The 27,070-nt window shown below is 44.3% G+C and overlaps 3 protein-coding genes across 9 annotated transcripts; 1 reads left to right on the top strand and 2 right to left on the bottom strand.

The window, feature by feature from the left end:
• The first annotated feature begins 2,267 nt into the window (after positions 1 to 2,267).
• Positions 2,268 to 4,773, top strand: ppcs (phosphopantothenoylcysteine synthetase). 3 transcript variants are annotated; one of them, XM_071334978.1, is made up of 4 exons: positions 2,268 to 2,477; positions 3,570 to 4,103; positions 4,206 to 4,309; positions 4,391 to 4,773. In XM_071334978.1, the coding sequence occupies exons 2-4, from the start codon at positions 3,572 to 3,574 to the stop codon at positions 4,712 to 4,714; spliced, it is 960 nt and encodes a 319-aa protein (XP_071191079.1). In that variant the 5' UTR covers positions 2,268 to 2,477; positions 3,570 to 3,571; the 3' UTR covers positions 4,715 to 4,773. The 3 variants fall into 3 exon arrangements, with proteins under 3 accessions (XP_071191079.1, XP_071191081.1, XP_071191080.1); XM_071334980.1 differs by having other exon boundaries at positions 2,386 to 2,477; positions 4,396 to 4,773; XM_071334979.1 differs by having other exon boundaries at positions 2,465 to 2,679.
• Positions 4,774 to 6,620: 1,847 nt separating this feature from the next.
• On the bottom strand, positions 6,621 to 14,705 carry utp3 (UTP3 small subunit processome component). Of its 2 annotated transcripts, none has more exons than XM_071334977.1 (15): positions 14,382 to 14,705; positions 13,962 to 14,049; positions 13,705 to 13,761; positions 13,553 to 13,609; positions 13,328 to 13,442; positions 13,151 to 13,219; positions 12,878 to 12,999; positions 11,042 to 11,182; positions 10,773 to 10,885; positions 10,591 to 10,687; positions 10,325 to 10,456; positions 9,864 to 10,003; positions 7,552 to 7,612; positions 7,158 to 7,265; positions 6,621 to 6,921 (listed from the first exon to the last, which is right to left on the bottom strand). In XM_071334977.1, exons 1-15 carry the CDS (start codon positions 14,396 to 14,398, stop codon positions 6,832 to 6,834), a joined length of 1,407 nt encoding a protein of 468 aa, XP_071191078.1. In that variant the 5' UTR covers positions 14,399 to 14,705; the 3' UTR covers positions 6,621 to 6,831. The 2 variants fall into 2 exon arrangements, with proteins under 2 accessions (XP_071191078.1, XP_071191077.1); XM_071334976.1 differs by having other exon boundaries at positions 7,552 to 7,615.
• A 5,431-nt stretch (positions 14,706 to 20,136) lies between these two features.
• On the bottom strand, positions 20,137 to 27,058 carry fam83e (family with sequence similarity 83 member E). Of its 4 annotated transcripts, XM_071334982.1 has the most exons (11): positions 26,647 to 27,058; positions 26,091 to 26,315; positions 24,992 to 25,809; positions 24,532 to 24,678; positions 23,167 to 23,291; positions 22,624 to 23,073; positions 22,112 to 22,174; positions 21,900 to 21,959; positions 21,507 to 21,753; positions 21,134 to 21,346; positions 20,137 to 20,810 (listed from the first exon to the last, which is right to left on the bottom strand). In XM_071334982.1, the coding sequence occupies exons 3-11, from the start codon at positions 25,451 to 25,453 to the stop codon at positions 20,613 to 20,615; spliced, it is 1,965 nt and encodes a 654-aa protein (XP_071191083.1). In that variant the 5' UTR covers positions 25,454 to 25,809; positions 26,091 to 26,315; positions 26,647 to 27,058; the 3' UTR covers positions 20,137 to 20,612. The 4 variants fall into 4 exon arrangements, with proteins under 4 accessions (XP_071191083.1, XP_071191082.1, XP_071191084.1 ...); XM_071334981.1 differs by lacking the exons at positions 26,091 to 26,315; positions 26,647 to 27,058 and having other exon boundaries at positions 24,992 to 26,081; XM_071334983.1 differs by lacking the exons at positions 26,091 to 26,315; positions 26,647 to 27,058 and having other exon boundaries at positions 21,140 to 21,346; positions 24,992 to 26,080.
• Between the last annotated feature and the right edge of the window lie 12 nt (positions 27,059 to 27,070).

Here is a 27,070-nt window from a genome sequence, read left to right on the forward strand (position 1 = left end):
AATGTTTGAACATGTTCCTGTTGGCCATGGGCATTCTGAAGCACCGGCCAGAGGGAAGCCTCGAACTGAGGGTGTAGGGGTCGCCAATGACAGCCAGTGCCTTCTTTTTGGTTGCCTTGTCGAACAGAATTCTCAAATGTGCCCCTGTGGTCGACCAATTACTTTACTGGCTGTGTTTACTATTCTGGTCAGTTTGCTTTTGCTCCTCACACTCAGATTACCATAGCAGACTGTCATATTGAACGTGAGGATGCTCTCCACCAAGCTGCAGTACACCCTCTCCAGAGCATCCTGGCTGACCCCAAACCCCTTTCATTTCCTGATAAAGAACAGGCGTTGGCTTGTTAAAAAAATAAATAATAATCTGCAGTCTCCATTCTCTGTAAAACTCAGCTTGTTATCAATTTGTGTCCCTAGGTATTTAAAACACTCAACCACCTCCACTGGTTGGTCATTCAGAGAGAGTGGTTGGGACATTGGCAAGTTGTTGCCATTGAGGATCAGCTCCTTTGTCTTTTCCACATTGATGTGGAGGGCACATGACCGACACCATTCTTGAAGGTTGTTGGTCTGTTTAAAATTGCTGTCCCCATCTGACGTAGCATCTTTACAAAAAGAGTACAACCAGAGCCATGTCATCCGCATACTTAAAAAGGCTCACATTATTTCCTCTGCTCTTCATCTCGTTAGTGTAGAGAGAGAACAACAACAGTGAAAGGACATATCCCTGTGTTCAGGGTCAGTTCATCAGAGAGGGCCCCATTCATAAGGACCCTCTGTGGGCGGTCAGTTAAAAAGTCCTTGATCCAACCTACGAGGCCTCCTTTGACATTCAGGTCCAGTAGTCGTTTCAGCAGTGTGTGTATTTGCATTGTATTGAAAGCTGTAACTAAAATCAATAAAGAAAATGTGATGATATGATTTAGCATGTTGAAGGTGACTAGCCACCATGTTCACCAATTCATCGCAAAGGAGTTTGATGGGGTTGAGGTCAGGGCTCTGTGCAGGCCAGTCAAGTTCTTCCACACCGATCTCGACAAACCATTTCTGTATGGACCTCGCTTTGTGCACGGGGGCATTGTCATGCTGAAACAGGAAAGGGGCTTCCCCAAACTGTTGCCACAAAGTTGGAAGCACAGAATCATCTAGAATGTAATTGTATGCTGTAGCATTAAGATTTCCCTTCACTGGAACTAAGGGGCCTAGCACGAACCATGAAAAACAGCCCCAGACCATTATCCTGGCATCCGCCAAACCCAGATTCATTATACCGCCCCCCCAAAAATACTAACCTTCCCTGTTATTGTAATGGTAAGAGGTCAGCATGTCTTGGAGGTATGATAACTGTGCATCTGTAGCTTTCTCACTCATCATTATTCACGATTCATTCAGGACTATCCGTAATCACTGTAGCGTCCATATTAATATAGAAGTGTTTAGAAACATATTCTATTCTTATTTACAATAAAATTGACTCAAAAATGATAATACATTTTTTACCATTAATTTCTATTGGGCACAAAATAATCTGAAACACATCCAAAACAAATAGCAAATGCATCCAACAAGTTTGTAGCGTCACAAGCTGTAATTGCTGTACTTTCTGAACAGTTCCCCGATATGGATTAAAATAGCATCAAATTAAAGCTTAAAGTCTGCATTTTAACCTCTTAGTCATTGTATCATTTCAAATCCAAAGTGCTGGAGCACAGACAAAACAACAAAACATTTGTCACGGTCCCTTTTGGAGCTCACTGAAAGCGGTTTACAGCCTCTTTTTCTTCTTCGATGGGGTTTAATGGCGGTTGGCATCCAATATTAATGGTGCATTACCGCCACCAGCTGGACAGGGTATTGAATGAGAAAATACAAATCCATTGCGTGAAAGACGGCAAAACAACGTCATTCAAAATACAGATATTGACACGTCGACAAACAATATCCATCCCACTTATTCAATCACAATCCATTCCTCTCTGTGCTATTATCTTCACCCGACTCACTAGCAGTTTCAAACAAAACCTCAGTTCCCACTATCTTCTCCTATATGCGCCTTCCAGGACTACAGCATCTGCCAAGAGATGTGGACTTGTAGGTAGTGGACTTGTCCTACAGCCTCTGCCAGGTTTGGACCTTCATGGCACAGGAGGTTGTTTGCCTGTGACTAAAGGTATCTAGAAAAAGGCCACTGAATCACTACGTAGGTTATTATTATATCTGAAAAAATTGTTTAAGTGTGATAAATAACTGAAACACAATGTATAGGCTAGCTCCTACATTCCTTCTGTTGTTGGAATCATTTGTAATGCAGTCACCTGGCAATTCAACCTCCACGACGTTAGGCGGCGACATAATTCCGAGTTCTTTACATTCCAATGAATGTAGCTAATCGAAGAAGACATCACGCCAGACAGCATCCGGAAGTCGCCCGGTACATCTCAATCATCAGCTACATTTTTCCCTCGGTGCCTTTTAAAGTAAGGAATGTTTCTATTAATGAATAAGATTCATATAAATATTAAGCTAATTCACTGATAACTGCAACATTAGCCGAATGGTCTTAGGCGCGTGCCCCATGTCAACGAACTTCCTTGTAATAGCAGGTAGTGTGAACCGCATTTTCTAAGGCATAACGTTAACTGCTGTAAAGTGCAGTAAAGTTGTAACTAGTAGACAAAGGTGAGTCTAACATACGTACGTATCCTAGAGGCAAACCAGATACTCTTTCAAATAATCAACCAGTGACTACTATTCGTCCCCTCAAAAGTTTGTCAAGGTCACAAGTCTCCTATTCCTACCAAAAACGTAAATTATCTAAGAGATTGATGGCTTGGCTCCTCTCACTGACGTTTAAAGGTGCTACGCCATTTCTTGGTTGTTAAAATTCTAATAGTTCACCTAATTTCAGTTTGTGACAACAACAAAAAAACAGGTATAGTGTTGAGAATCATTGTTCTATCTAAACCGCTGTGAAATATCTTGTCCATAACCAAAAATATTGCATTTTCAGCTGTGTGAAACTGGTGTACAAAACCAAAAGACGCAAAAACTAAACTTAAGAATGTGAAGCATATAAATAACACAAAACAGTTATACCGCTTCTTAGACTTGCTTTCGATGAGAATTATAGATCTATAACTCACATTTTTATGTGAATTTGGTTTGGTCACCCAAAAAGTTAGATATTGCAGCTTTAAACCAAATTATAAACTGGGTGGTTTGAGCCCTGAATGCTGATTGGCTGACAGCCGTGGTATATCAGACTGTATACCACTGGTATGACAACATTTATTTTTACAGCTCTAATTACGTTGGTAACTAGTTTATAATAGCAATAAGGCACCTCGGGGGTTTGTGGTATATGGCCAATATACCATGGCTAAGGGCTGTATCCAGGCACTCCGTGTTGTGCATAAGAACATCCCTTAGCCGTGGTATATTGGCTATATACCCCCCATGCCTTATTGCTTAATCACATACTTGGCAATGCATGTTAGGTTTCACATTCCTTTTCAATGTAATATTCGTCTTGTAAGCTGATGTTTCCCCCCCTCTCCTCGGCCAACTAGGCATGGCAGACCCCAGGACCCTCACTGCAGAAGGGAAGCTGTCTGAAGAGTTTGCTGTTCCCTCCCATGTAGAGGAGGTCAAAGGGCAGATGGCAGCGTTTGCTGTGCAGCACAGGGCTGCAGGGCACAGGGTGGTGCTTATCACCTCAGGAGGCACCAAAGTCCCCCTGGAGTCTCGCACCGTCCGCTTCCTGGATAATTTCAGCAGTGGCCGGCGCGGAGCCTCTTCGGCAGAGTACTTCCTTGAGTCAGGCTATGCTGTGATCTTCCTGCACAGACACCGTTCCTTATATCCTTTCACACGCCTCTACTCTGGGATTAATCTGCTGGACAGCCTACAGCTGGAGAGTGGAAAGGGGGGTTCGGTCTCTGACCAAGTCGTGGTCAACCAGCAGGCACTTCCAAACATTGGCAAAATCCTGATGCGTTACCAGGCGGTGAAAGAGGCAGGGCTTCTTCTGCCTGTGGAGTTCAGCACCCTGTCCGAGTACCTGCACCTCCTCAAAGCAGCAGCACAGGCACTCAGCCCCATAGGTAGGTACTGACACTCAACTAGAGGTAGCAGGGCTTATTGAGATGTACAGTACCTGCATGTGCTGGGATAACTAACATGCGCTCTGTGATCATTCCACTCAGGGTCCAACGCTATGTTTTATTTGGCTGCAGCAGTGTCGGATTTCTACATCCCAGCATCTGATATGCCAGAGCACAAGATCCAGTCTTCCAATGGACCACTTCAGGTGAGTAAAGAAAACCATCAAATACAACAGCACATGCTCTTTATTAGAGATCCACTGTTAAGTCAAGATTCTTTCCTGTAGATCAGTATGAAGATGGTCCCCAAGATGTTGTCGCCGCTGGTGAAGGACTGGGCTCCTCAAGCATTTGTGATTTCTTTCAAGCTGGAGACAGACCCATCCATCCTGCTGGACAGAGCTCGGCGGGCTCTGTCCACCTATCGGCACCAGGCTGTGGTAGCCAATGTACTGGATACCAGACGAGGTTACGTAGTGGTGGTGACCCCTGACACTCAGGTCGAGCTGGTACTCACAGATGAGGAAGCAAGCAGAGATGAAGAGATTGAGGACAGGATTGTCGGTAATCTGACTGCAGCTCACAGCCAATTCATAACCCAACAAGGCTGAGACCCCCGTTAACCATGCTAGGGCTTTCCCCAACTAAATAAAATATTTTTTGACCGAAAGTTCTGTTCTTTTGACCAGTTCATTGTTTGAAATTTGTAAACGTGTATTTTTCCATATAGACATACCTTATGTTTAAATAAATTCAACTATAGGCATTGATCTTCTCTGACACTTTAAACTTAGTTTGATATAAGACATGCCTCAAGAGGGCGCCAGAGATCTAGATAGAAACAAAATAGCCTAAATGTAAACATTGCAGCCAATAACCTGATAAAAATATTCTATAAATCACTGGCAACACATGGCCTGTCTACAACTAACTTGAAACATTATCTACCATTACGTTGGGTCCAGCCCAAAGCTTGCACTAGCAAAGTTGCAGAATTGTATAAAATATTGTGGGCCTACAGACACAGCTGTAGGCTATTTGCACTAGGATAAGAAGCACCTGGGCAGGAGCTCACCGGAGCAGAGTACGGGCACCTCAAATGTTCTACTGCTTGAGCTACTGTTCCTCTTATAGAATATTAACTCAAAAGAATTGTGGCGCACCTGCACCTCAATATAAACAGTACCGGAAACTACACTACCGTTCAAAAGTTTGTGGTCACTTAGAAAAGCACCTTTTTTTGTCCATTAAAATAACATATTGATCGGAAATACATTGTAAAGTACTATTGTAGCTGGAAACGTCTGATTTTTTAAATGGAATATCTACATAGGCGTAGAGACCCATTATCAGCAACCACCTGTGTTCCAATGGCACGTTGTGTTAGCTAATCCAAGTTGCTAATTGATCATTAGAAAACCCTTTTGCAATCATGTTAGCACAGCTTAAAACTGTTGTCCTGATGAAAAAAGCAATAAAACTGGCCTTCTTTAGACTAGTTGAGTATCTTGAACGTCAGCATTTGTGGGTTCGATTACAGGCTCAAAATGGCCAGAAACAAAGAACTTTATTCTGAAACTCGTCAGTCTATTTTTGTTCTGAGAAATGAAGGCTATTCCATGCAAGAAACTGAAGATCTCGTACAACGCTGTGTACTACTCCCTTCACAGAAAAGCGCAAACTGGCCCTAACCAGAATCGAGTGGGAGGCCCCGGGGGAACAACTGCGCAAGAGGACAAATACATTAGTGTCTAGTTTGAGAAACACACCTGACAAGTCCTCAACTGGCAACTTCATTAAATAGTACCCACAAAACACCAGCCTCAATGTCATCAGTGAAGAGGCGACTCCGGGATGCTGGCCGTCTAGGCAGGGTGGCAAAGAAAAAGCCATATCTCAGACTGGCCAATAACAAGAAAAGATTAAGCTGGGCAAAATAACACAGGCACTGGAACTCTGCCGAGAAGGCCAGCATCCCGGAGTCGCCTCTTCACTGTTGATATAGATATTCCATAAAAATAAAAGTTTCCAGCTACAGTAGTCATTTACAACATTAACAATGTATTTCTGATCAATTTGATGGGGGAAAAAGTGTTTTTCTTTCAAAACAAGGACATTTCTACGTGACCCCAAACTTTTGAACGGTAGTGTATGTGTTACTGCTCGACAAACAACCTCGGTCAATTAACAGCCTAACGACCAAACAATCGACCAGTTGACTAATTGGACCTGGCTACTTGTAGAACACTAATGTACGGGACAATCTCTGTACTAAACTGTTTAAAATCTGGCTGGAATTCATGCTTGTCGAGTTTGGATCTGTATTTTATCTGGCTTGGCTTTCACCCACCTAGTTCAGACATTCATGTGCATGAATAAGCAGGTTTCAGTACTGCCTAAAAAACAACATTACATAATGACAGCAAACCGATCCTTGAGCATCTTAACTTTCATACCATCTTGTCCGGAAGCAGATCAAAACATGTGGCTTGTGGAATAATGCCAAATTAAGTTAGATTTGATTAAGAACAACTTTATTGCAGTTTCATTACAACAAAGCAGATTACTCTGTCAATGTCAGACAGTAGTACATCAGTAAAGTGACAGACTTGGGACATTAAACCTCAAATGTATGTTGGTATTACATTGTGCTGGAGAAATCACACAAATCACCTCCAGTCCACAGGGAACTGTTGATAGTCTTCCTTAAAGCAAACAGTTGGGTTGGTTACTTGAGTTTGACACTCTTTTTAACTCCAGCACGAATACCAGACAGCTCTCCACTGTATCTTGTCTCCTCACGACGGACTTCACGAACCTGGAATACATTAAATACTTTCATGTAGATTTGTTTGAAGAACTAGGAATTCCAACAGTCTTTTTGTAATTTGGCCCATAATTGTTGCTTTCAAACACTGTATATAATATCATTATACAGCAGTGGTTCTGAAAGATCTGCCTGAAGGTGTCAGTAATTCCTGCGACGCACTTATAGTCAATCATTCATAGGATTTGTATACACTGCAACTTCAAGTTTAAATGTAGTCTACAAACCTGTCCCTTTCTGCGGATCTTGGCTCGTCTGAACTTCTCTCTGTGTTTGACTCTGGGATTGCGGTCAATCTTCTTCCTCTTTGGTGTAAGCCCTTTGTTCTTGGCCATCTTCAGGAAGGATAGAGCAGCATGTGCTAATTAGACTAATGGTTTAAACTAGGTAGGGAATATAATACTCTTACATACAAAGTACAAGATTGATCTGAAGGCCATGATTTTATGTATTGTGAGAATGAATGCCTCATACTGTGCTTTGTACAATGAAAATGTGAACAAGAGACATGAACCAGTTCATATTGTACATGAAGGCTAAGATGTACAATAAATTGTGGCTGCTGTATACTTGAATGTGTGTGTAACTCATTTCTAATTCTCAGAGGGTGTTACACTGTACCTGGTAGGTAATGCGTCTCTTTGCATCTGGATCCACCTCGTCATCTCCTGCCTCCTCCAATCTGCTACGAGGAAACAGATCTACCATCAAACCCTGCCCATCTCATTCCTACTCTTTGAACTTGAATAGAGTACCACAGTGTCCTAATACCCATAAAACCCAATACCCGGTCAAACAGGGAAATGGTTAGAATCGTTTTTCCACCATTCATTTTTCCCATAGGGGATTTTAGAAACAGTCTTACAAAAAAAGATTGCAGTTTTGAAACTGCAGTAAAAGTGCAGTAACTGCAGTCGACTGGTATTTTGGACGCAGTAATTGCATACCACACTAACTGCAGCTACACTACTGCAGTAAAAAAATACTAATTTCAGATGCAGTGTACTGCACTCTGACTGCAATCTTTTTTTGTAAGGGTACTTAAAATAAGGGCTGTATTTCGTGAAGGCTTACCTGGCGTGACATTTTGATAACCGTGTAAATCTCTTGGAAAGGTGACTTATCAATATATTCGCTTGTATTTACCCCCAACTAATATAATGCCAATTATCAGCTAATGTGGCTATCAATAACTACAAATGCCATGATGATCTGGATGAGACTGACGAATCAAGGAAACCCTAAAAATCTCTGGGTTAACTATCTGTAAGCTAAAATGTAGTAATGAATAAATTGGCAACATTTCTTTAAATTGACAATTCTGTGAACGGTCTTGGGCAAGTTTTAAATTGACACAATACCTGTTAGCAAAGGTGTCAGCAGTAGCTTGCAGAGATAGTATTGCATAATGTCCTCAATCAACGAGCTGTATCAGGCCACAAGCAAACAAGAAAATGTTTCTTACAAAATATTATTTACCATAAGCCAAGGAACATGACTAAACACCTCCCTCTGCAATTGGATCCTGGACTTCCAGACGCCCCCCCCCCCCCCCCCAGGTGGTAAGGGTAGGCAACAACACATCTGCCACGCTGATCCTCAACACCGGGGATCCTCAGGTGTGCGAGCTTAGTCCCCTCCTGTACTCCCTGTTCACCCACGACTGTGGCCAAGCACGACTCCAACACGTCATTTTGTTTGCAGACGACGTAACGGTGGTATGCCTGATCACCGACGACGATGAGACAGCCTACAGGGAGGAGGGCAGAGACCTGGCAGTGTGGTGCCAGGACAACAACCTCTCCCTCAAGGTGAGCAAGACAAAGGAGCTGATCATGGACTACAGGAAAAGGAGGGCCGAACAGGCACCCATTAACATCGACGGGGCAGAAGTGGAGTGGGTCGAGAGTTTCAAGTTCCTTGGTCTCCACATCCACAAACTATCATGGTCCAAACACACCAAGACAGTTGTGAAGAGGGCACAACAACACCTTTTCCCCCTCAAGAGACTGAATAGATTTGACATGGGTTCCCAGATCCTCAAAAAGTTCTACAGCTGCACCATCGAGAGCATCCTGACCGGTTGCCTCACCGCCTGGTATGGAAACTGCTCGGCATCTGACTGCAAGGCGCTACAGAGGGTAGGGCGTATGGCCCAATACGTCACTAGGGTCAAGCTTCCTGACATCCAGCACCAAAAAAATTGTCAAAGACTCCAGCCACCCTAGTCATAAGACTGTTCTCTCTGCTACCGCATGGCAAGCGTTACCGAAGCGCCAAGTCTAGGTCCAAAAGACTCCTTATTAACAGCTTCTACCCCCAAGCCATAAGACTACTGAACAATTAATCAAAATGGCCATCCGGACTATTCACATTGACCACCCCCTTTGTTTTTACACTGCTGCTACTCGCTGTTTATTATCTATCCATAGTCACTTTACAAATTACCTCGACTAACCTGTACCCCTGCACATTGACTCGGTACTGGTACCCCCTGTATATAGCCTCTTTATTGCCATGTAATTTTCTTGTGTTACTTTGATGATTCTTTTCACTTTGGTTTATTTAGTAAAACATTTCTTACCTCTATTTCTTGAACTGAGTAATTGGTTAAGGGCTTGTAAGTAAGCATTTCACAGTAAGGTCTACACTTGTTGTATTCGGCGCATGTGACAACTAACATTTGATTAGATGTCTAATTTGATGCTAATTAGCATTTTCGAATCTGAGTTTAAATAAAAGTAACCTTGTCCGAAAGAGATTTATTTACACGGTTATCAAAACGTCACGCCAGAGGTGTTTCTAAAATCCCCTATGGGAAAAATGACAGGTGGGAAAATGATTGGAACCATTTCCCTGTTTGACCACTAGGTTTTATGGGTATTATGACACCTCCACTGTGGTGCTCTATAATGTCCTCGGGTAACACTCACCCTTCCTCAGCCTGCGGGTTCTTGCTCTTCCTCTTCAGTTTCAGCCGCTCCTCCACTCCTCTATAGAAGCGCAGAGCAGCCTCCTCATCCAAGTCAGAGTATGAGTCTTCAGATGATTCCGCCCCAGCCTCTTCAGATACCTGACAACATAGGGAGCAGTCCAGTTTAAAGGTAGACCCGGCAAAATGACATTGCCACGAGCAGCACCGCAGATATTGCGTTGAACGAGATGCAAGACTTCCCTCTCACACAGTATACGTGCACGGGTTCGCTTCACGCTGTTAGTGTGGTAGCAACGGGACCAACACAGCGGAGAAGTTTAGCCTTGTGCTTCAACGCTCTAAGTTGTTGCAGAAATTGACCCAATATGTTTACTTTGTGCATCTACGTCATAGAGTCCACCTTGAAGAATAGGCAACATCCACATCACCCAATGGACCAACATCCAACTCATTTCTCACCTTGACCTTCTTGTTGGTGATCTGCTTGCTGCTCTCTGACTTTCTAGCGGACTTCTCCTTCTGGTCTGCAGAGAGCAGCTGGCGCAGCTGTGGGGCAAGCCGAGCGTCTACCTCACCCATCTCATTAATCAGCTGCAGGGACAGTCAGAGAACGCAATTAGTATAGGACACAATCAGAATCCTACCAACTACACGACAAGCACTGTGTACGTTCACTACATACAGTATATCTACAATTGGATCAAATCACAAATGCATCTACTCACATTTCTGTAAGTCAACAGTCTTTCAATCACAGGGTGGTTGTGTGCGGGAATACGCTTTGCTTTCAGGACCAGGTAGAAACTGATGTTTGTGCAGTAACTAAGGACAGAAATAACAATAAGCGAGTCCATTCTCCTTGGCATTCTTTATGCAATTTATGTCACAAATAACATTCACACTTTACTTTAGATAAAGCTGCTGTTTGGTCTTCAGGTAGTTGGCACCCTTTCCTGGTGGCACCCGTCCATCGTTGACCATCTCCAGAAGAGGCTGTAGCTCATCCTTCAGCTCTGCCAACTGCACACAACACCATTGGCAAACAGCACGGCAGTACCACACAACACCACCATTAGTAACTAACGCTTGTTACAGGCTCAACAACATTAAGTGTGGATTAGACTGTATGTTTATCCTGCTGCACATACAGTAGTAGTGATGTTGTGGTTATCACACCTTTGCCTTAAAGTCCTGAATGAGCTCCAGTAGCTCTGGTGACTCTTTCTTCAGCAGCTTCATCTTCTCCTTCTGGGACATCTGCTTCAGGTCCTTCACAATCCTCTCCTTCCCCACCTCCTGCTCCTCTACAGCAAACTCCTACACATACACAATGAGGACAACAGGAAAATGTATTTATTTACTTCGATAGAGCTAGAGGCTCAAGCATGTACAGTTGAAGTCGGAAGTTTACATACACCTTAGCCAAACATATTTAAACTCAGTTTTTCACAATTCCTGACATTTAATCCTTGTAAAATTTCCCTGTCTTAGGTCAGTTAGGATCACCACTTTATTTTAAGAATGTGAACTGTCAGAATAATAGTAGAGAGAATGATTTCTTTCAGCTTTTATTTCTTTCATCACATTCCCAGTGGGTCAGAAGTTTACATACACTCAATTAGTATTTGGTAGCATTGCCTTTAAATTGTTTAACTTGGGTCCAACGTTTCGGGTAGCCTTCCACAACAAGTTGGGTGAATTTTGTCCAATTCCTCCTGACAGAGCTGGTGTAACTGAGTCAGATTTGTAGGCCTCCTTGCTCGCACACGCTTTTTCAGTTCTGCCCATAAATGTTCTATAGGCTTGAGGTCAGGGCTTTGTGATGGCCTTGACTTTGTTGTCCTTAAGCCATTTTGCCACAACTTTGGAAGTATGCTTGGGGTTAATGTCCATTTGGAAGACCCATTTGCGACCAAGCTTTAACTTCCTGACTGACGTCTTGAGATGTTGCTTCAATATATCCACATCATTTTCTGTCCTCATGATGCCATCTATTTTGTGAGGCGCAACAGTCCCTCCTGCAGCAAAGCACCCCCACAACATGATGCTGCCACCCCCGTGCTTCACGGTTGGGATGGTGATCTTCAGCTTGCAAGCCTCCCCTTTTTACTCCAAACATAACGATGGTCATTATGGCCAAACAGTTCTATTTTTGTTTCATCAGACATTTCTCCAAAAAGTACAATAATTGTCCCCATGTGCAGTTGTAAACCGTAGTCTGGCATTTTTCTGGCGGTTTTGGAGCAGTGGTTTCTTCCTTGCTGAGCGGCCTTTCAGGTTATGTCGATATAGGACTCGTTTTACTGTGGATGTAGATATTTTTATACCCATTTCCTCCAGCATCTTCACAAGGTCCTTTGCTGTTGTTCTGGGATTGATTTGCACTTTTCGCACCAAAGTACATTCATCTCTAGGAGACAGAACACGTCTCCTTCCTGAGCGGTAAGAAGGCTGCGTGGTCCCATGGTGTTTATATTTGCGTACTATTGTTTGTACAGATGAACGTGGTACCTTCAGGCGTTTGGAAATTGCTCCCAAGGATGAACCAGATGGGGTCTGGTTCATGGGGTCTTGGATGATTTCGTTTGATTTTCCCATGATGTCAAGTAAAGAGGGACTGAGTTTGAAGGTAGGCCTTGAAATACATCAACAAATACACCTCCAATTGACTCAAATTATGTCAATTAGCCTATCAGAAGCTTCTAAAGCCATGACACCATTTTCTGGAATTTCCCAAGCTGTTTAAGGGCACAGTCAAGTTAGTGTATGTAAACTTCTGACCCACTGGAATTGTGATACAGTGAATTATAAGTGAAATAATCTGTCTGTAAACAATTGTTGGAAAAATTAATTGTGTCATGCACAAATTAGATGTCCTAACCAACTTGCCAAAACTATAGTTTGTAAACAAGACATTTGTGGAGTGGTTGAAAAACGAGTTTTAATGACTCCAACCTAAGTGTATGTAAACTTCCGACTTCATCTGTATACTTTGTTGCTGATAATGTATACCTGAAGGAGGTTAAGATCATAGTCCTCCTCGCTAAGATTGGCAGCCAATCGTCTCTGAATATTCTTAGCTTCTTCCTCTTCCTCTTCATCATCTGCCTCTGCGTCTTGCTGAGATTTCCCCTCTGCAACAAACAAAAAAGTGAGTCGTTTCAAGGAAACAGCCTACGTCGAACACACGTAACTACATCAGCCAGATTTAAACATTCAGGAAACATAAAAGACTACAGGTAACGGGTCTCAATAATATGAATGAATAAAATGTGAAATACTCACTGGCAGCCACATAGTCAGAGTCATAGAACATCTTCTTCCTGTTTCCCCATGCCATATCATTGGGGAGATCTAGGAGAACACAACCACATTTAATATGTTAATTCAGCAAAATACAGGTTAATAGTTGAGTGGGTACAAAAACTGCTACAGTAGGTTGACATTGGGCTGTATAATTACCATCATCCTTCTTCCCCTCCAGATCACTGTCCATATCAGCCTCTTCTTCTACTTCTTCTTCCTCCTCCTCCTCTTCATCCTCTGAGTCAGTGAGGTCCAGAGCCATCACTTCCTCCTGCAAACCACATGATACTCATTGGCTCAATGTGACGTTTGCACGGGTAAGCCATTCAAGTTCTGCTCTATTAGATACTGTTCATCTGCAGTTGTTGGCCTTTGACTCACCTCGTCATCACCATCTTCCTGGTCACTGTCCATATGAACACCACGTGCCAGAAGTTTCTATAGTGACAAACATATGCAACATTAAGACTGAGTAGGGTTCAAATATATCAGGTAAGAAGTTGACCTCTACAAATATATAGATGGAGACTCACCGAGATTTTGTCATCGTGGAACTCATCGACCTTGTCCTTCGTATACTGCGAGGATCTCTTAAAAAGATTGTACGTTGAAAGGAGGTTGAATGGAAACTTTCAAAATCGGTCTACAGCAACAATGACAACTCTTGGTCAAGTAAGGGACAAACTCCATAAGGATAGTTGACAATCAACATTGTGCAGATGTTGATAACATATGAAGTTAATCACACTTCTAGTCACACAGGCTTCTCCATAACATATATAGACTGTACCTTATCTGGGACAGGCATGTCCTTATATGCTTTAGGGTCATCTTCGTCAAATTGTACCGTCTTCTTCACCGGAGGGGCGCGTTTGGTTCTGAGTGGAGCAGGGGGTTAAAGTTGTCACATCCAAGCCAGGGCCCAGTTTTTCGAAAGTAATCTATTTGGATTTCGCCTCTCGGATAGGATTAAATCCATAGATATTTAATGAATATAACGGACGAAACATGTACTTGAACGGTAACTCCCGTTCTATTCATATGCATTTAATCGTATTCGATAGGCGACATATAGATAACTTTTGAAAAACAGTGCCCTGGACATCATAAAGACTACGATCTTGCCATCTCATAGGGCAATTTAAAGGTTAAATGTCTAGCATATTGAACTAAAGTTAACTGTTTATACAAAGAAATCTAGCTAACGTACCTTAGCGCCCGAACCATGTTGAGAAGCTCAGTAGAGTAACGTTAGCTTGCTAGCTATCTTACTAGTGGGATAACTTTTCTGTTGCCTAGAAATGTGATCTTCCAAACATAAATATGACAGGCATAATTAAAGTCCTCGGTAAAAAAAAAAAGCTGTCTCTATTCTGGTGACTCAACAAACGTTATATTGACAAATAATTGTTTGCAATTCCTAGCAGCATCGCATTTTCTGTTTTCTTTCCACGTGCTTCCGGATTGTTTTCTTACTCTTCTTCGGTGGGGTTTATAAGCGGTTGCCAATCTAACGGTATCAAAGATGTTCTAGTGAGACGTTATGGTGCGTTACCGCCACCTATTGTACTGGAGTGTGGGCCAGAGACAGAGAAAACGAAATCCTTCCTGCCAGCCCCATTGCTCTGAAAAAAAATATAACAAAATATTTGAAACTATATTTAATGAAGTTCCACTCAATATACTCTTTGAACTAATTTCCTGTATCCACTTCTCCCTCATACTAGATGTCAGCCTCTCTCTGTCTATCCCTCTAATACTCCCCACACTGTAATCAAATCAAATCAAATCAAATTTTATTAGTCACATACACATGGTTAGCAGATGTTAATGCGAGTGTAGCGAAATGCTTGTGCTTCTAGTTCCGACAATGCAGTAATAACCAACAGTAATCTAACCTAACAATTCCACACTACTACCTTACACACACACACAAGTGTAAGGGATAAAGAATATGTACATAAAGATATATGGATGAGTGGTGGTACAGAACGGCATGGCAGATGCAGTAGATGGTATAGAGTACGGTATATACATATGAGATGAGTACTGTAGGGTATGTAAACATAAAGTGGCATAGTTTAAAGTGGCTAGTGGTACATGTATTGCATAAAGATGGCAAGATGCAGTAGATGATATAGAGTACAGTATATATACATATGAGATGGGTAATGTAGGGTATGTAAACATTGTATTAAGTGGCATTGCTTAAAGTGGCTAGTGGTACATTTTTACATAATTTCCATCAATTCCCATTTTTAAAGTGGCTGGAGTTGAGTCAGTATGTTGGCAGCGGCCGCTAAATGTTAGTGGTGGCTGTTTAACAGTCTGATGGCCTTGAGATAGAAGCTGTTTTTCAGTCTCTCGGTCCCTGCTTTGATGCACCTGTACTGACCTCGCCTTCTGGATGATAGCGGGGTGAACAGGCAGTGGCTTGGGTGGTTGTTGTCCTTGATGATCTTTATGGCCTTCCTGTGACATCGGGTGGTGTAGGTGTCCTGGAGGGCAGGTAGTTTGCCCCTGGTGATGCGTTCTGCAGACCTCACTACCCTCTGGAGAGCCTTACGGTTGTGGGCGGAGCAGTTGCCGTACCAGGCGGTGATACAGCCCGACAGGATGCTCTCGATTGTGCATCTGTAGAAGTTTGTGAGTGCTTTTGGTGACAAGCCGAATTTCTTCAGCCTCCTGAGGTTGAAGAGGCGCTGCTGCGCCTTCTTCACAACGCTGTCTGTGTGGGTGGACCAGTTCAGTTTGTCCGTGATGTGTACACCGAGGAACTTAAAACTTTCCACCTTCTCCACTACTGACCCGTCGATGTGGATAGGGGGGTGCTCCCTCTGCTGTTTCCTGAAGTCCACAATCATCTCCTTTGTTTTGTTGACGTTGAGTATGAGGTTATTTTCCTGACACCACACTCCGAGGGCCCTCACCTCCTCCCTGTAGGCCGTCTCGTCGTTGTTGGTGATCAAGCCTACCACTGTAGTGTCATCCGCAAACTTGATGATTGAGTTGGAGGCGTGCATGGCCACGCAGTCGTGGGTGAACAGGGAGTACAGGAGAGGGCTCAGAACGCACCCTTGTGGGGCCCCAGTGTTGAGGATCAGCGGGGTGGAGATGTTGTTACCTACCCTCACCACCTGGGGGCGGCCCGTCAGGAAGTCCAGGACCCAGTTGCACAGGGCGGGGTCGAGACCCAGGGTCTCGAGCTTGATGACGAGTTTGGAGGGTACTATGGTGTTAAATGCTGAGCTGTAATCGATGAACAGCATTCTCACATGGGTATTCCTCTTGTCCAGATGGGTTAGGGCAGTGTGCAGTGTGGTTGCGATTGCGTCGTCTGTGGACCTATTGGGTCGGTAAGCAAATTGGAGTGGGTCTAGGGTGTCCGGTAGGGTGGAGGTGATATGGTCCTTGACTAGTCTCTCAAAGCACTTCATGATGACGGAAGTGAGTGCTACGGGGCGGTAGTCGTTTAGCTCAGTTACCTTAGCTTTCTTGGGAACAGGAACAATGGTGGCCCTCTTGAAGCATGTGGGAACAGCAGACTGGGATAAGGATTGATTGAATATGTCCGTAAACACACCAGCCAGCTGGTCTGCGCATGCTCTGAGGACGCGGCTGGGAATGCCGTCTGGGCCTGCAGCCTTGCGAGGGTTAACACGTTTAAATGTTTTACTCACCTCGGCTGCAGTGAAGGAGAGCCCGCAGGTTTTGGTAGGGGGCCGTGTCAGTGGCACTGTATTGTCCTCAAAGCGGGCAAAAAAGTTGTTTAGCCTGTCTGGGAGCAAGACATCCTGGTCCTCGACGGGGCTGGTTTTCTTTTTGTAATCCGTGATTGACTGTAGACCCTGCCACATACCTCTTGTGTCTGAGCTGTTGAATTTCGACTCGATTTTGTCTCTGTACTGAGACTTGGCCTGTTTGATTGCCTTGCGGAGAGAATAGCTACACTGTTTGTATTCGGTCATGCTTCCGGTCACCTTGCCCTGGTTAAAAGCAGTGGTTCGCGCTTTCAGTTTCACGCGAATGCTGCCGTCAATCCACGGTTTCTGGTTTGGGAATGTTTTTATCGTTGCTGTGGGTACGACATCGTCAATGCACTTCCTAATGAACTCGCTCACCGAATCAGCATATTCGTCAATATTGTTGTTGGACGCGATGCGGAACATATTCCAATCTGCGTGATCGAAGCAGTCTTGAAGCGTGGATTCAGATTGGTCGGACCAGCGTTGAACAGACCTGAGCGCGGGAGCTTGTTGTTTGAGTTTTTGTTTGTAGGCTGGAATCAACAAAATGGAGTCGTGGTCAGCTTTTCCGAAAGGGGGGCGGGGGAGGGCCTTATAAGCGTCGCGGAAATTAGTGTAACAATGGTCTAGTGTTTTTCCAGCCCTGGTAGCACAATCGATATGCTGATAGAATTTAGGGAGTTTTGTTTTTAGATTAGCCTTGTTAAAATCCCCAGCTACGATGAATGCAGCCTCAGGGTGTGTGGTTTCCAGTTTACAAAGAGTCAGATAAAGTTCGTTCAGGGCCATCGATGTGTCTGCTTGGGGGGGAATGTATACGGCTGTGATTATGATTGACGAGAATTCCCTTGGTAGATAATGCGGTCGACATTTGATTGTGAGGAGTTCTAGATCAGGTGAACAGAACGACTTGAGTTCTTGTGTGTTGTTATGATGATCACACCACTTCTCGTTAATCATAAGGCATACCCCCCCGCCCCTCTTCTTACCGGAAAGATGTTTGTTTCTGTCGGCGCGATGCATGGAGAAACCAGCTGGCTGCACCGACTCCGTTAGCGTCCCTTGAGTTAGCCATGTTTCCGTGAAGCAGAGCACGTTGCAATCCCTGATGTCTCTCTGGAATGCTACCCGTGCTCGGATTTCATCAACCTTATTGTCAAGAGACTGGACATTGGCGAGTAGTATGCTAGGGAGTGGAGCGCGATGTGCCCGTCTCCGAAGCCTGACCACGAGACCGCCACGTTTTCCCCTTTTTCGGCGTCGCACAGGGTCGCCGGCTGGGATCAGATCCATTGTATTGTGTGGAAGGCAAGACACTTCCGGCGAGCAATACATGCTCCCCTGTCTCTGTTTCCTGTCAATAATCACACTTTCCTGTTGGATGCTTTTTTCATATTTAAAGTCTTATTCAACCGGCTGTGTCCCATTCTTAATCTACTGGCTGTGGCCCATCCTTAATCTACTGGCTGGGTCCCACCCTTAATCTACTAGCTGTGTCCCACCCTTAATCTACTGGCTGTGTCCCACCCTTAATCTACTGGCTGTGTCCCACCCTTACTCTACTGGCTGTGTCCCACCCTTAATCTTGTAAAAATAGCCTCCTCTCTTCTGTCCCTTCCTGCCGTCCTCCTCTCCCCGACTTTCCTCTGTACTTGAAATAAATGCCTGCCCTTATTATCTCTATTCCACTGCTCCTGCCATCTCTGCACCATCACTGTCCATATCAGGCTTTTTACCTCTGCCTTTCTCATTAAAACTACAACATCAACATACCCACTACTAAGTGCTTGTTTAGCCAGTATATCAGCTGCCTCATTCCCCTCCACCCCTACAAGGGCTGGGACCCAAGTAAATCTTCTCTGTATACCCATCTGTCTAATCCTGCCATGGGTTTGTAGCACTTCATACAGCAGGTCTTGTCTGCTACGTGACCTAAAGGACTGGAGACTCATCAACACTGCACATGAATTAGAGCAAGTAACTACATCCTTCACCCACTGCAAGGCCAACAGAATGGCCATCAGCTCTGCTGTATATACAGCCAGATGATCTGTAATACGTTTCCTGACTGGCAACCCACATTCCTGCACTACAAATCCTGACCCAGTACGTCTTGTCCTTGGATCTTTTGAACCATTATGTAAATGGCCACAAAATCCTGATACACAGTATCCAGACGTCTCTTAAACAAATCAGATGGATCAACACCCTCCCTATCTTCCTGTAGTCTCTCCAACACTTCTAGATCAACTACTGGAGGTGGGAGTAGCAATGGTGGATTTACAGGAATAGCTACATTTGGACAAAACTCCCTTCCATACAGTCCCATTTCCTTTGCCTGGGTATTACCCACCCAGCTAAAGCATTCTGTCTTCGCTTGTGTTCCCAGCATGCCTGTAAAATCCCTTTCGCAGGATGAGACACCCCATGTCCCTGTAGGTTGACCCAATAATTAATTGCCAGCTGCTGTCTCCTAATCTGCAATGGCATATCCTCCATCTCCATCTGTAGTGCAGCCACTGGGGACGTCCGAAACGCCCCACTACATATTCTGAGTCCTTGCCCCTGTATGACATCTAGCCTTTCCAATGATGTCCGGGCTGCCGAACCAGATGCTATACTGCTTTAGTCTATTACAGATCAGATCAATGTAACATACATGGTCTTCAATGAGGAACGCCCAGCCCCCCACTCCTTCCCCGTCAGACCGGATCAATGCAACATACATGGTCCTCAATGAGGAACACCCAGCCCCCCACTCCTTCCCCGTCAGACAGCGCATCACATTTAGCACCTTCTTACACTTTCCCACCACTCTCTCAATGTGTTCTGTCCAGGTCAGTCTCGTGTCAAAGTATACCCCAAGGAACCTGAAGGCCCCCACCCTCTCCAAGTTTCTTTCATATAACCTCAAGCATACCTCATCTCCCACCTTCCTCCTGGTAAAAAACACTGTCTGAGTTTTCTCTACAGAGAACCTGAATCCCCACATTGTGGATATCATGAACATACTCGTAATACTACTGCCATCTAGCGACTGAACCAGAATATGACTATTTGGCTGAAAGGGATATATATACTATGGAAAATATGATTTTTTTTGTCTTCCCTGGACTATAAAATATAGTGTATTTGCGAGGACAGAGACATAGTTAATCATGATAATAAACAAAATATCATAGGATTGAAAGTTATATTAAACAGATCAACCTGTGTGAATTAACATTATGAAAGGTTATTTTATTCAGTTTGACATATAATGAAAAAGAGTCCTAATCCAATATTCCATAAGAAACAAATTAATATGTCAAGAAGTCTATTGTTCTAGTCGAAGACCTGTATGTATACATTTGTGTGGGGCCTGAAACCATGAATACTGTGGCTGTTTAGATTTGTTCTGCTAAGCATTTTACCATCTTGTAGGACCTACAACGTCAGTATTATGAGAGATGGTCAACTGAGTTTACATTTGTCACATCCATTACATTACATTACAATACATTTCAAACTGCTGTCATTAACAGATGGCTTCCCTGCTTCATCTTCCAGGTAAATACAGTAACCATTTTCACTGAAGTTGCACATCAAATTTGTCCGTGTGATTCAACACTAGACTCTGCTCTCAATGCAGCTACCATTGTCTGTCCCATTCGCATAGTGACATTTCCCCGTTCTCTTCCATCCTCTTCACTCAATCACTTTCTATCCTCCTTCCCTAGATCCCAGTCACTCTGTGGCCTTCTCCAGTCCCTCTGGAGTCCAACGCTGCCACTGCGAGGCCTGGTGGTAGGAGGCAGAAAGGTTTTGGGAGGCCTAAGGATCCCCGTTTTAAACTCATCATTCCTCTTCCTCATCAGGGCGAAGGCTGGGGTCATTCGAAAAGGGTCAAAGTACTGTCAGAAAAAGAGAAAACCAAGGAATGTCTCAGTAGATGGTCTCTATTTTTATCTTGCTCACACACGGGGAAAGGAACACACACGCATACATACATACATACATACATACATACATACATACATACATACATACATACATACATACATACATACATACTGTACATGCATACATACATACATACATACATACATACATACATACATACATACATACATACATACATACATACATACATACATACATACATACTGTACATGCATACATACATACATACATACATACACACAGTGAGGGTGTGACATAAATCATAAATCCTTACACTTACACGTGGCACTGATGGTCCCTTCTCTTTAAAGCCTGGGTCTGTATGCATCACACTCAGGTCCATCATGGAACTGCTGAGTTCTGACACGGTGGTCTTAGCACCCCTCCTTAGCTGGGTTGAAGAGCTCTGATGAGGCTGCAGCCTCCTCATGATGTCACTCAAAGAGCTGAAGCTTTCACTTTGAGGCACCTTCAATATCAGAGGTCTCTGCACGAGAGAAAGGCAAACCTTCACTGTCCATACTCTGTCCTTGAACATCTAACAGTATTGGATTTTATTGTACTCCAAATGATACAGAATCGTCATTCCATACAGGATGAATCAGTAGCAGTTGGACTGTGTGTATATTTATAAACCAGAGACTCACCCTAGATGTAGAGGGGCTATCAGCACCAGAGTTGACTCTAGATTCAGTTGCCTCTGTGCCTAACTCCTCTGCCATAACATCTTCCCTTCTAGTTGGACGATCTCTTCTCTCTCTGGAGGGAAAGCCCACAGCTTCTTCTCGTGGGCCTGTCTCCATTTTGTTTTGGCTGGGCCACACAGACTCTTTCTCATCAACCCCAGAGCTCCTCTGTTTGGAGAGGTGTATGCCATATGTTTTGGGTTGTATCCTTCAAGCGAAAAATTACATTTTAGTACTATTTACTGACAAAGTATGGCTAGGTTTACTATGGTAATGTACCCATTTAATTAATTTGAGTTCTGAAAGTTAATTCACAATCACAATTATAGTCACAATTATCACAGCGTTACACACCTGTGTTGGGTTTCTGTTTCAGTGGACGGCTGGTTCTCTTCCTGAGAGGGTAAAGCTCCGCTGCGAAATAATCCGAAACCAGACAGGTGTTATAACATTACTACTCATGTATTGTGGAGAGTTATTCTTATGTAAACTCATTATCTTCTTAAGGATGCCATAACATTGCAAACTGAGCACATATGAGTCTCATATTTCCCAAATGGACTCACTTAAAAGTCGTTTGATTATCCAGCTGAATTTCGGTCTCCAAATTGATATTGTTGGCCCATATTCTGTAACGTGAAAAGAACAAAAAGACCTCAGCACCGATCATACAGAAACTGCTGCTGTCCCCACAAGATAAAAGTATTACAGATAAGGTGATACAGAGAGAAAATACAACCAAGACAGTGGCTCACAGTACATACAATCACACATTACATGCTTTCTATGACCGGCTTCATATGTTCTAGGTTTCTACACCCCTAAGCTCACAATAATATGGGTCTGCGTTGACACAAGGGCTATGTTTGCACCTGTTGACATATGTTTTGAAGGGAATGAAAGGTAAATGATCAAACCTGAGTGCGTGAAACTGACTTTTTGTACACTTTAGAGCCGTGTACGCTCTTATCAAAAACCTTTCACTGGTTTCAAATGGTTAGGAAATCTGGCCTTCTGTGGCATAAAAACAGGTATGGAAATCACATTGTGGCAACCCCTCTGGTTTCATCACACATACCTCCCCTCATATACATGCGTAGTTGTGAGGTGATCAACGTCCTTCAGACAAAACTCCTCCCCAAAAGGTGGCTTTTTGTTCACTGCTGTAAAATGTTGCAATGGTTCCTCCATGTTCATATTCATGTCCATGGGTTCACCTTGTTGATTGACAGGACTTCCTCTGTGGATGACGCCCAGGGCCTCCCAATCCAGGGTGTAGTCTGCAGGGGGGGGAGGAGTGAGGCTGTTGATAGGCTCCATGGGGAAATACTTGGGCCGGTTGTTGAGGTCCAGGAGCACTGAGTGGTGATGGGGCTCGTCTATTGGGGCTTTGGCGGTCTTCCATGTGTCTGGATATGGAAGTGAGGCTGCAAAGAGGATCCGGAACTGTCGGTCGAAGGATTCCACCACCGGGCCACTCAGCACCGTCACCAGCTGCCGATGCAGGTGGGCGTCTGACCATGTGAAGCTAGTGAACACAATAACAAGCTGTTATTTGATGTCAGAGGGTAACTGAGTATGTAATAAGTTAGAACCAGTGGAAAGCACCTAGCTGCTTTACCTGTAGCTGCCATTAACCACTGTCTCCAAATCCACCAGGAGGAAGTTGTCCTTCAAATCCCCCATCACTATCTTTCCCTCCCGCGAACAGAAGGTCTTTCCTCCAAGAACACGAACCTGTATATTCTGTGAAGTGCAGAATACATGGAAATCAACTTTATTTCAACCCTGTCGATTCAGACATAGACTTTGAATTTACTTAAATTCTGCCAGAATATACAGTATACATCTAATCAAATGTTATTTGTCACATACGCTGAATACAACAAGTGTAGACCTTACAGTGAAATGCTTACTCACAAGCCCTTAACCAACAATGCAGTTTTAAGAAAAATACATTAAAAAAGTAAGAAATAAATGTAACAAGTAATTCAAGAGCAGCAGTAAAATAACAATAGCGAGGCTATAGAGGGTACCGGTACAGAGTCAGTGTGCGGGTGCACCAGTTAGTCGAGATAATTGAGGTAATATGTAGAAGCTGTTTAGAAGCCTCTTGGACCTAGACTTGGCGCTCCGGTACCGCTTGCTGTGCGGTAGCAGAGAGAACAGGCTATGACTAGGGTGGCTGGAGTCTTTGACAATTTTTAGGGCCTTCCCCTGACACTGCCTCGTATAGAGGTCATGGATGGCAGGAATCTTGGCCCCAGTGATGTACTAGGCCATACGCACTACCCTCTGTAGTGCCTTGCGGTCGGAGGCAGAGTAGTTGCCATACCAGGCAGTGATGCAACCTGTCAGGATACTCTCTATGGTGCAGCTATAAAACCTTTTGAGGATCTGAGGACCCATACCAAATCTTTTCAGTCTCCTGAGGGGGAATAGGTTTTGTCGTGCCCTCTTCATGACTGTCTTGGTGTGCTTGGACCATGTTAGCTTGTTGGTGATGTGGACGCCAAGGAACTTGAAGCTGCTCCACTACAGCCCCATCGATGAGAATGGGTGTGTGCTCGGTCCTCCTTTTCCTGTAGTCCACAATAATATCCTTTGTCTTGTATATCATTACCACAGACGTGACCTTAGCCACACCAAGAGATGCACAGACTGACACAGTAAATGCAGAACAACCTGTTCAGTTGTGTTGCTTCACCCAGATACATTCCACAAATGGCAAAAAAAGGAGTTACCAGAGACTAGTCAGCCTGGGTGTGCATCAGCTTCTAAAGAGCCAGATGTCAGGTTAATGACTCCCCTCTCAGACAGCTCGTACTGCTCTTATGCAACCTGATGCACTATTGACAAAGAGTATTAATATGTTGAGCTGTTGTTTTGGTACTGTGTGAATTAACAAGGTATGTGGGATTGGCTAAGTGGTATGAATGACATCAGAAGTCAGAGTCTGTAGTCCTTCTATGGTGTAGTTACTCACCGGATGCCTCAGCCTGTGAGGGGGGAGGTTCTCCTGGCTGGATCTCTGGTTCAGGATGATGTAAACAGGGACTCCCCGTGAAGCGATAGTGCGTAGATCCCCAATCACAGTGCTATCTGTCAGTCTGTCTGTCACCATGGCAATAACCTGCACAGCAGACACTCTGTCAGAGGAATATTAATATGTGACAGGGTGGATATTCCTCCCTGACCAGGTCGCAAACCCTAACACAACATACTGAAGAAGCACCATCAACAATACTGACTCAGCAAAGAAAAGGCATTTCTGGATCCGGCTTGACAGCACCTCTAGGTCTCAGTAAGGCAGTAGCGATGAACTCAGCCATCCGCTACAAATAATCGTCATTCAATCAATATTTCTACTGATGTGCCAAGTGCATGTAGGCCTGATGATATTGTTGTGCCTTCAAAGTATATCATCTTCAATCATTCAGACATACCTTGCTAGCCCCCTGCAGTAGTCTTCTGATGATCTCTCTGACAGGAGGCTGTTCATCTGCAGGTGGGCTGGTATAGACCACGGCGCGTCCCATTCCCACCCAGGTGACCCCCTCAGGCCAGCCCAGCTCCAGGCAAGGTGCAGGGGTGTCTGAGTGGGTGGGGAAGTACCTGGCGGAGAAGTCTTGCACACCTGAGCTGCCACCCTCCTCAGCCCCCTCCAACTCCTCATAGCTGCTATGGTAGTCCTTGACCCTGCCACTGATCTGGTTCACCTCCTCTGGGGAGAGGAAGGGGACGAGGTGCTCTGCACTCAGCGTGGTGTAGAAGGCCTCGGGGCCCGCACTCAGCAGGCGTTCTAGCGCATAGCGCTCCCTCTCGCAGTGAAGGTACTCCGGGCTGGACTCAGACACCGGCAGAAATATCACGTCTTTATTCAGACTCTGTTCCTGGGAGTTTGACATGGCCGTACAGTATGTAGCCTCCTCGGTCTTTGGGAATGAGGATTGTCTTTTGAACTCTGGGGGGAGGGGGGGGGGTACACCCCCACCTACAAGCACTACTAGGGCAGCACAGGTCCAGCTAAAGTCATGACACCAATTACACTAGCTAGTAACGATATGCTAATTGTTACTGGAAAAGTGTGTGCGGTAGAAGTCTCCTTTTCAATACCTCTGTTTCCTCTGAAAGAAACGCAGTCACCAATGAATCTTGATTCTCGCATTAGTTCTCATTGAAAGCATTGTCCAGAATCAGATAAATAAGGTCATTTCCACAAACAGCTTGGCCTGTGACACAGATATATCTTCAAGGGAACGATCTTGAAAACAGAGGCAAAAAAAGTTCCCAGCCTTTCACAAACATGTCACAAGTCCTTGTTGACGTAAGGAACAAATAGCTCTGAGTGAGTTATGATATATAATCACTAAAGAGATCATAACCACTAAAAACAATGAAATAATGATAGTGACGATAGAAAAAGACAACTCACCCTTCACACTCAAACTTCATGTCCTAAAATATGACTGATTACCTCCAACTTTTAACAGATTCTCTTATCTTCCTCCTCCCCCTCTCGTACAACTCCTCCCTCGCACTCACCTTCCTCCTCTCTCTCTGCTCACGTTGCCTCTCTCTCTACTCGCGTTGCCTCTCTCTCTGCTCGCGTTGCCTCTCTCTCTGCTCGCGTTGCCTCTCTCTCTGCTCGCGTTGCCTCTCTCTCTGCTCGCGTTGCCTCTCTCTCTGCTCACGTTGCCTCTCTCTCTGCTCACGTTGTCTCTCTCTCTGCTCACGTTGCCTCTCTCTCTCTGCTCCAAGCGTTCTGCTCTGCTGACAGATCCTTTGTCACGCCCTGACCTTAGAGTTCCTTTTTATGTCTCTATTTTGCTTGGTCAGGGCGTGAGTTGGGGTGGGCATTCTATGTTTTGTTCTGTGTGTTGTATTTCTATGTGTTTGGCCTGGTATGGTTCCCAATCAGAGGCAGCAGTCAATCGTTGTCTCTGATTGAGAACCATACTTAGGTAGCCTGTTTTCCCACTGTTAGTTGTGGGTAGTTGTTTTCTGTTTTGTGTGTTGGCACCTTGCAGAACTGTTCATTTGTCGTTTTGTTGTTTTGTTCAAGTGTTTCGTATTTATTAAAAGGATTATGGACACTTACCACGCTGCACCTTGGTCCTCTTCTCCTTCTCCCGACGACGTTCGTTACATCCTTTCAGTCTCTCGCAGCCACGATCGGGTCACTACCCTGTTTCCTCGAGATAATCGTCACTTCTTACCCTGAAGTGCACAGCTGACAACTTTCAAATCCTCATGTCAACTTGTGTTCCAACTTGTGGATTCTGTATGGCTATCCTCCAAAAATAAAGCAGTTTATAGGTGTCTCCCTACAGAGAGTGTATATAATATTTCTTCCCTTGTGTTATCTATTATGTGGTGATGAAAGAAAACCTTTTCATTCACTTCATAGCTGACTTCTGAGACCGGTCCAGCCAGACGGGCAGGTCTGCTAGCCACAGGAGCAGGACTGGAGTCAGACTCCTACTGACTGCCTGGGGAAGCCTCGCTGGGGGCAGTCCTCTCTT

Source organism: Salvelinus alpinus, chromosome 12, assembly GCF_045679555.1.
Source record: "Salvelinus alpinus chromosome 12, SLU_Salpinus.1, whole genome shotgun sequence".
NCBI lineage: Eukaryota > Metazoa > Chordata > Actinopteri > Salmoniformes > Salmonidae > Salvelinus > Salvelinus alpinus.